This window comes from Gracilinanus agilis, chromosome 5 (assembly GCF_016433145.1).
Source record: "Gracilinanus agilis isolate LMUSP501 chromosome 5, AgileGrace, whole genome shotgun sequence".
Lineage (NCBI taxonomy): Eukaryota > Metazoa > Chordata > Mammalia > Didelphimorphia > Didelphidae > Gracilinanus > Gracilinanus agilis.
The window spans coordinates 97244557-97253231 of NC_058134.1; the positions used below are offsets into that span (position 1 = coordinate 97244557).

Below are 8675 nucleotides of genomic sequence, written 5' to 3' on the forward strand. Positions count from 1 at the left end.
ACGGTGGCAGCAGCAGCAGCAACAACAACGGGACCGGGAGCGCGCCGCCCGGGCCCTCCTCCCGCGTCATGCGCACGCACCGCCGCCCCCGCCGGCACCGGCACACGCAGCCCTAGCCCCCCTTGCGGCCGCCCCCGCCCCTGTCCCCTCCCCCTTCCCAGCGCATGCTGCCCGCCGCTACTCTCAGTCGGCCTCCGCTGGCACCCTCTCTCTGCCCCTGAGCTTCTCCTGGCTTCCCTTCCTCCTGTGCTTCTCCCCCCAAGCTCCCAAGGAAATGCTGCGCAGATGCTTCCCCTCTCCCCGACACTCCGAAACCCTCCACCCTTGGAAGCTGCGTGCCTTCCTTTAATCTCTCCCCAGACTGGTCACAGGGACTAGATGCCCAACTGCCTCCTTCTTTCACTCGGGGGTCAGCTCCCGCCTCCTTGGAGTGACCTATTGTGCCAGGGCTCCGGTGGGCAGTACCTGGACACCGATTTACACTCTATGGGCACTCAGTCATACCTGTTGATTGGCTGAGAGAGGAGGGACCACAGTGTCCAGGCCAAACTTAGCACAGTGCCAGGCACATGGGAAGCTATTTGTAAGTGTTAATTGAATGAATGAATGAATGAATGAATGAATGAATGAATGAATGAAAGCTCTTCCCAGACAATAACAAGGCCAAGATTTGGTGTCATCTTATTTCCATCCATTCCTAGTTCAATCTATCCCAGCCTGGTTCTCCTTCAGGCCCCCCCAGGCCCAGCAGTGAACTGAGAATCAGTACAGTTATTCCTCTTTTCTCAGTTCTGGTTCTAGCCCATATTGTTTCCTAGCAGTTGGTGATTATTTATTCTAATAAAAAAATGGTTGAGAGATTGACATCCTGAGCATCACATCTCAGGAGTTAAAATGTCCTCATCCTTCTCCACCTCAGGAATGCATAAACTCTGTTGTTGTATCTTGGGAATAATACTTAACACAGAGTAGTCTATTAATAAATATGAGATTGATATATAGGATAGGAAGAATTAACTGGAACATGACTAAACAGGATTGCAGACTATACAGAGAAATAAACTTAGGACAATAAATGCTACTATATCCTTTCTCTGCCCTTGCCGAGATCCCCTATCATGTAGGGCTCCATTCATTTTCCTTCCTTCTCCTTCTCATCTTATTTTATGCTGGCCTGTGTCAAGATCATCTAGATCCAGAAAGCTACCTACCATTTTCCTCCCACTCCCTTCCTCTGCTAGAGATGTCTCTATCCTTGTGGTCCCTAGAAATCCCTAAAATCTGACCTAGCCCTTTCCATATGAGGAGCAGGTCCCACCTGTGAGACCTATATGGCTATCAGCAGGCTTCTGGTGATGGTGGCAGAGGGCTCTTTAATTTTCTGTCATCACTTGTTCTCAAAGCCAAGAAGCTTCAAGTCATTAATATGTTCTTCAAGTATGCCCATTTGCTGCTCCACTGTCCCTGTGGGCTACCCTTATAACTAGCTGCTTGCCAGGCAACACCTGGGGGCTCCTTGGGAAATCTGTGTTTTAATTCCCATTTTTGTTATTAATTAGTTATGTGGTTTTGGACAATTCAAATGCCTTCTCCAGGCCTCTAGGCCTCATCTGTAGAATAAGTGAATTGGACTCTATGATCTCTAAATTCTTTTCCAGTTCTAAAATTCTATTATTCTAAGATAATATCTTAGATGTAATAATAAAGATAACTGATGGTGTTTTGACTTACATTTATATAGATAGCATTTTCAAAAAACTCTTACTTTCTGCCTTAGAACTGATATAAGGTATTAGCTCCAAAGCAGAAGAGTAGGACGGGCTTGGCAATGGATGTTAATTGACTTGCTCAGAGTCACACTGCTAAGAAGTGTCTGAAGTCATATTTGAACCCAGGACCCCCCCATCATTAGGTCTTGCTTTCAATCCATTGAGTCACCTAGCTACCCCTCATTTATATAGCATTTTGAGGTTTACAAAATGCTTTCTTACCTAAAAATCTGCAAGATAAGTAGTATAATTATTCTTTCCATTTTTACATAAGATAAAACTACTGCTCAGATTAAAAAGTTACACAAGGTCACATAGCTAGGAAATGAATGAGGTTAAAACTAAGACCCTTTTAGTACCTAGTGTAGAGACAAATCATTATACAGAGGGGAGATCCCCAGAAACACAGAGGAAAATAAATCTGAAACTTGGGAAATTGGAAAAGGAAGCTATAGGTATGGGCTATATACTAGAGGCACCTTGAAGTTGAATAGTACTTAAAACAGACATAGTTCTTAGGCTCATTCCAGAAATCCTCTGGGGACCAGAATAGAGAAACTCAGGAAAGAAGAAAGCAAGCTTCATATGATTCAGCTGGTCTGAGCCCTGATCCAAATGATAAACTCTGGACACTCCATAGGCAACAGAAGGTTGGGGAAAGGAATCCAGGCTGGAGGACATCTGAAATCTGATATGCTAGTCCACGGGTGGTTACAAGATGGGAAGACATGGAAATCCAAACTGGCCTCTGACTCTCAACTTGGAAAGAGGCAGTGAGTTCAAATCTGACCTCAGGCACTGCCTAGCTGTGTGACTCTGGGAAAGTCACTGAGTCCCCTTTGTCTAGTGGGCTAGACTCTAGCCCTTCTGTCTTAAGAGTTGTTACTAGGCCAGAAAGTAAGGGTTTAAAAAAAGGAAAGGAAAGGAGAAATTACAAAGGGCATGATGAGTTTTTGGGGACTATGCTTAATATTGTACAGGACTCATAAGGGCACAACTGATCCTTGGCATTAAGTTTCATTTGTAGTTGTTTTTTTTTAAACCTTTAACTTCTGTCTTAGACTTAATACTGTGTATTGGTTCCAAGGCAGAAGAGCAGTAAGGGATAGGCAGAGGGGTAAAGTGGCTTGCCCAGGGTCACAGTCAGGAAGTGTCTGAGGCCACATTTGAACCTAGGACCTCCCATCTCTAGGTCTGGCTCTCAATCCACTGAGCCACCCAGTTGCCCCTCATTTGTAGGTATTAAAAAAAAAATTGATGGCATTTGACTAAGGTTTGTTTCTATGGCAAGTCTCTTTCTGTGAAAAAAGCTATGAATTTGAAAGGGGGTGACAAGCTATTTATTGTGATATTAGATAAATCACTTTGTTCTCCCTGGGTTTGTTTCCTTATCCACAAAATGAGGAGGTTGGACTGAGTCTTAATCCTCAGACACTTCCTAGCTGTGTGACTCTGGTCAAGTCACTTTACCACCCTTTGCCTAGCCCTTACACCCAGGCCTAGTATTCTCATGTAGATAAGTTTTAGATAGATAGATATATCTACATCTATATAATTGCATTTCAGCATAATTGGTGTCCTTTTTAATCCTGTGTTTCCTTTTATTTACTTAAAAGCATTTTCCTGTGAAGGGGTCATAGGTTTCACCAGATCACAGAAGTGCTTCAGCACACACAAGGTTGAGAGATGATCTCTAAGCCTCCCTCCAGGTTTGACCCCAAGTTGTAACCTTGCAGCTGGCCAGAGTCACTTCTGATAAAGAAACCCAGAGAAGGGGGACTCCCCTCCTCCCCTGACCTTCTCCATCCTCCCCTACCTTTTCTGGTCCCAAGCCTGGGAATGTTTCCGGGAGTTGGGCGAGTGAGGGGCGGGGCCTGAGGGATGCCCTCAGGACTACAAGTCCCACAATGCGTTGGGCGGGCCTGTGTGGGGGCAGGGGGCGGGGTGGACAGGTAGGAGCGACCCCGGCGCCGCGCTCCCGGAAGTACTGGAGAGTCCGACATGGAGATGGCCGAGCGGCGCTGTGAGTAGCGGGTACTGGGATCCCTGCCAGCCCCATCCTCCCCACCCCGGCTGTGACCCCGGGTTTTCTCACACCCGCCCGCAAACCTTTCAATTTTTAAGGGCGTCTGTTGGTATGGAGAGAGCTGCCCTGGGGATCCCGGGTCCGGGGCTTGGTGATGGGGGGGCGGGGAGAGAGGGCAGGGACGTACAGGTGACTCTAGGGATTCTAAGGAATTGGAGATAAAAGACCCGTAGAATGGGATTTGGGACTGGGTGAGGGAGGGTGGGGGAGAATGAGTTTGGGTTCTTTAAAAAGAGGAAACGAGGTACCATAGGGTGGGACTGAGGATGGAAGGAATATTAGGACCCGGGGGGATGGAACTTGGAGTTTGGTGATGGAAGGAATTGTGGAGTGATGGGGAGGGGCGAGAGGGCGTTTAGGAGACCTGTATTTAAGGTCTTAGGGAATGAGACGGGGTTTGGTGATGGAAAGAATTGTGCAGAGTTGAATGGAGCGGGGCAGCTGAATGGAGGTCCCAAAGGATGGGACTTAAGGTTTGGTAGTGGGAGGAATTGTATAGAGATGGCCGGGGGAGGGGGGAAGGGGCAGGAGGGAGTTGTTTAGGAGGTATGAATTGAGGTCCTAGGGGAATGGGATTTGGGGTTTAGTAATGGAGGAGGAATTTGTCTAGAGGTGAATTTGAGGACTTTGGGCAACAGGAGTTAAGGTTCTGCAGTTGATGGGAGTAAGGTATCAAGTCAAATGTAGAAGTTTTTAGCAGACAAAAGAATAGAACTAGTGTTTCAGTAATGGGGGGGTGGATATAGAGGGGGCTTTAAGATGCAGAGAAGCTGAGGGCAATAAATTAGGAATTGGGTTTGGTGATTCCTTGGAGCCTTGCATGAAATAAAGTTTGGTGACCTCAGAAGATGGAGAGGCCCAATGGTGGGATTTGAGGTTTGGTGATGAAAGGTCAGGTGTAGAAGACAGCAGTGCTGAAGTACCAATTTGGAGCTTAGAGATGGGGAGTAGAGAGGTAGGTCTAAGGACTTTAGGAAAAAATTAGGAATTGAGGATTGCTGTGAAGCTGGAGTTACTGATGAAATAAAGGTTTTCAGTAGGTCAGTCTCTCACTGGTCTCTTTATGTCCTCATAGCTCAGTAGCCTGGTCTAGGCAGGTGCCATGGCCCTGATTGAGGGGGTGGGGGACGAGGTGACTGTCCTTTTTGGGGCACTCCTCTGTCTCCTGGTGCTGGGCCTGGCCTGGATCTCCACACACACCTCAGAACAAGGCGATCTGCTGCCCCCGGACTCAGGGACCCCCTCCCCAACACAGTCCAGAGAGGCTGCAGTAGCCACAGCCAGCAACAACCAGGATGCTTCAGGATCTGAGGCTCCCACTCTGAGACACCGAGTACCAAGCTTACAGTCAGAGCCTGGCAGAGTGTCCCCTGAAGCACCACCCCCCAGCTCTCAGCCAGGACCCTTGGTGCTTAGGCTGAAGTTTCTCAACGAATCAGAGCAGGTGGCTAGAGCCTGGCCCCAAGATACCATTGGCTCTTTGAAAAGGTGAGTTGGAATTGAGAAGAGAAAGGAGAGGGACAGGGAAGGAGATGCTGAGGGAATGGGTTGGAATCAATATAAAAGGAACCTGACAGATCATCTCTAGTCTAGTGGTGTCAAACTCATAGAAACAGATCCCTGCAGAGACATATTGACCATAAACACACAAATGTTAACATGATCTATTTTGTATTTTTAAACTCTTTCCAATCACATTTTCACCTGTTTGGGGGGTTGCTAGTTTGACACCTCTGGTCCTGCCTAATTAATAGTGGAATTAAAGTCAAGCTCAGATTTCCTAATTCTAGCTCCACACCTGGCTGCCTCTCTCTGAGGCAGTTTACTCTAATCTGATGGAGGAGGGAATGGGGGTGGGTTGCCCCAAGGCACAGGACTAGGATTGGCTGAGGCCTGCTCTCTTACCCAGGTCCCTCTCTCCTCAGGACCCAGTTTCCAGGCCAGGAACACCTAGTTCGGCTCATCTACCAAGGGCAGCTTCTAGGAGACGATGCCCAGACCCTGGGCTCCCTTCACCTCCCCCCCAACTGCGTTCTCCACTGCCACATTGCCCCGAGAGACGGTCCCCAACACCTCGGCTGCCCACCAGGGTCAGAGACAGACCCCTCGGGGTTGGGGGTGGGCAATCTGCTGCTCCCCCTGCTGCTTCTCATGCTGACACTGCTTTGGTACTGCCAGATCCAGTACCGACCTTTCTTTCCCCCAACCGCCACGCTGGGCCTGGCCGGCCTCACCCTGCTGGTCAGTCTCCTGGCCTTTGCAATGTACCGCCGCTAGTGCCTGCCCGAGCGCAGGGCCAAAGCCACCCTGGATCCCGTTCTCCTGGGCACAGTGGGGGCTGCTGCCTCCCTAGGCCTGCAGCTCGCCCATGTCTCTTTCCCCTGCCTTGGAGCCCAGCTCTACGGAGGGAGCTTCGAGGGTCCTCGGAACCCTCCCCGTGTGACCAGCACTGCTCCCGGCTGGCTCATGGGACCGCTGGAGCTCACCCTCCACTGACAGCAGCCTCCTCCCAGCCGGGCAGCTGTTGCCCCTGCCTGGGGGTGCAGGGCCCGCCCAAGGCTTTGGGCCCCCAGAACGCCAGGCCCACCCATTCGCCTTGAGTGCTGCCAATGGCCCCCAGAGCAGCTCTGCAAGAGTCCTGGGGCTTGCTGGCAGGACTGAGCTGCCCTGGTTCTTTGGATAGACTTTTCCGACTGAAAGCAAAAATGTGAACGTAACTTTGCGGGTTGTGAGTGTACTAGAGTGGAGGAGCTCAGCTCCCGGGACCCTGAGGACCCCGTGGCCCCCTGTAGCCGGACAGCCCGGGGAAGGAAGGGAGCCCCTTGGCCCCATTCCCTGCGCAAACATTGAGCAGCTGTGCCCCCGGGGGCGGGTAACCTGCCCCTGGGCCTCAGTTTTTCCCCCATGTAAGAGGGGATAAGACTAGTTGCACTACCTACCTCACAGGGCTGTTGTGAGGGAAGCGCTATATAAAAAGCTGTTACTCCACTGTGGCTCCCACTTCTTTGGCCTGATTCGGCTATTGCCGGGGGTGGGGAGAGAACGAGGCTGGCCCCGCCCCCTCGCGTCCTCCCAGCTGCTGCGCTGGGCTCGCAGGGATAGACGGGAGCCTCGTCCTTGCCGACTAGGGGATGCGGCTGTGATTGGTGGTGGGAGCGGCGGCCGCAGGGCTGCCGGGAAGATGGCGGATTCGGAAGCGTCTGACCTATGACAGCCTGGGACTGGGTTTGGAGGATCTGGGCGCCTGGCCCTGAAACTGGCCCCTTTCGCGCGTCTCCGCTGGGCCTGGGGAGGGCTTAGGACAAAGCACTGGCTCCTTCTGTACCCTCGGAAGGCCAGGCTGCAACCCTGCGGTGGGGGTGGTGCACGCCAGGGACGCTGAATAAATGCTAATTGAATTGACCCTTGGCTATGAGGCTAGGCTGGGTGTAACTGGGGGTGGCTACTGGGATAGCTAGGACATCCACCCCTTCTCGGCGCTCCCCACCCCCCCCTCCCCCCCGGGCCAAATCTGGATCTGTTTACACAACTGCCCCGGTTGGAGGGCAGGAGGGGAACAGAAACATAAAAGTTGCTCTTGTAATATTGGAGAACCCCGTGGAACAATGGGAAGGGCACTGGGGGGATTAGCTGGGTGACTGGCCAATTAAGGTGGCCACTCCAGGCCTGTTTCCTCCTGGGGCACTGCCACCTCTAACTCTATGAACCTCAAGGTTCTGTTATAAAAAGCAGATTAATAAGAGCCTAGGATAGCTCAACAGTATGTGCAAAAAACAATGGGTTGGACAAGTGAGTTCAAATCCTGACTGTTAACTTCTCTGTCATAATTTGTCTGATCTATTCATCTATAAAATAAGGTAGCAGGCCTAGGTTGTCTTTGAGGTCTACTCTCTTAAAACCGTAAGTTTGTGACAGGATCAGACCATCCCCTTTTCAAAACTTTTTCCTTATCTGCTGGATAGCCCTATCTCATTTAAACCAGATGATTTTTAAGGACCCTTCTATGAGCGTGTGATGGAATTCATGGAATGAGGATAACACTGTTGTAACTATCCTGAAGGGTAGCTTTTAGTGTGTTCTGCAAATTAAGTGCTAAATGCTTTTTGATTTTTTGGGGTTACCTATTAACTTATTTCTTTTAAGGAACTTTCTAAACTTACACTGAGATTATATTTTTCCTTCAATCACACAATTAAATGGCGAGTGAATCCAAAACCTGGCCAGAATCTCATCACTGCCTTCCTACATTTCTTAGCTGACTGACTTCTGGCACAAGCCATAGCAGTAGATCTATCACCTTCTGAAGTAAACCCACTCCCAGAATCCTTCCTTGATTGTGGTCAGTCTGGAAGCTGTTAACTTCCAACAGCATCCAGTCTGGTGTCTTGTTAGATAATAGCAGAAGGGAGGGAAAATATGGGGCAGCCCATTCTTTGGTGGTGTGCTCTGGACTAGGGGGCACCTTATAAAAAATTCTTAACCACACAGGCAAGGCCTTCCTCCCACCACTTGGACCAACTTTTTCAGCCCACCCCCATGTCTTCTTAATTCTACTCAGGCCCAGCCTAGTTCATATCCTCCTTGCCTCTCTTCTTTCAGGCCTATATCAAATCTTGTTTCTTCTGTGAAACATTTAGCTACTTCCAACCAGTGTTCTGTCCCTCTGAATTTCCTGCTCTTTTCTCCATTTAAACTCCTTTGGCACTGAGTCACTGCCTTGTGAACTCATGTTGTCTTATGTTTTTTGCTTCTCTCTCCACGGGATATTGAATCAGCCACAGTATTAGAAGTGGACCAACAAATAGGTAATCATCTTCCCA

The 8675-nt window shown here is 49.8% G+C and overlaps 1 protein-coding gene across 2 annotated transcripts; it reads left to right on the forward strand.

The window, feature by feature from the left end:
• The first annotated feature begins 3759 nt into the window (after positions 1-3759).
• On the forward strand, positions 3760-6843 carry TMUB1 (transmembrane and ubiquitin like domain containing 1). Of its 2 annotated transcripts, XM_044677646.1 has the most exons (3): positions 3760-3792; positions 4931-5343; positions 5781-6843. In XM_044677646.1, exons 2-3 carry the CDS (start codon positions 4958-4960, stop codon positions 6130-6132), a joined length of 738 nt encoding a protein of 245 aa, XP_044533581.1. In that variant the 5' UTR covers positions 3760-3792; positions 4931-4957; the 3' UTR covers positions 6133-6843. The 2 variants fall into 2 exon arrangements, with proteins under 2 accessions (XP_044533581.1, XP_044533582.1); XM_044677647.1 differs by lacking the exon at positions 3760-3792 and having other exon boundaries at positions 4457-5343.
• Positions 6844-8675: the final 1832 nt, after the last annotated feature.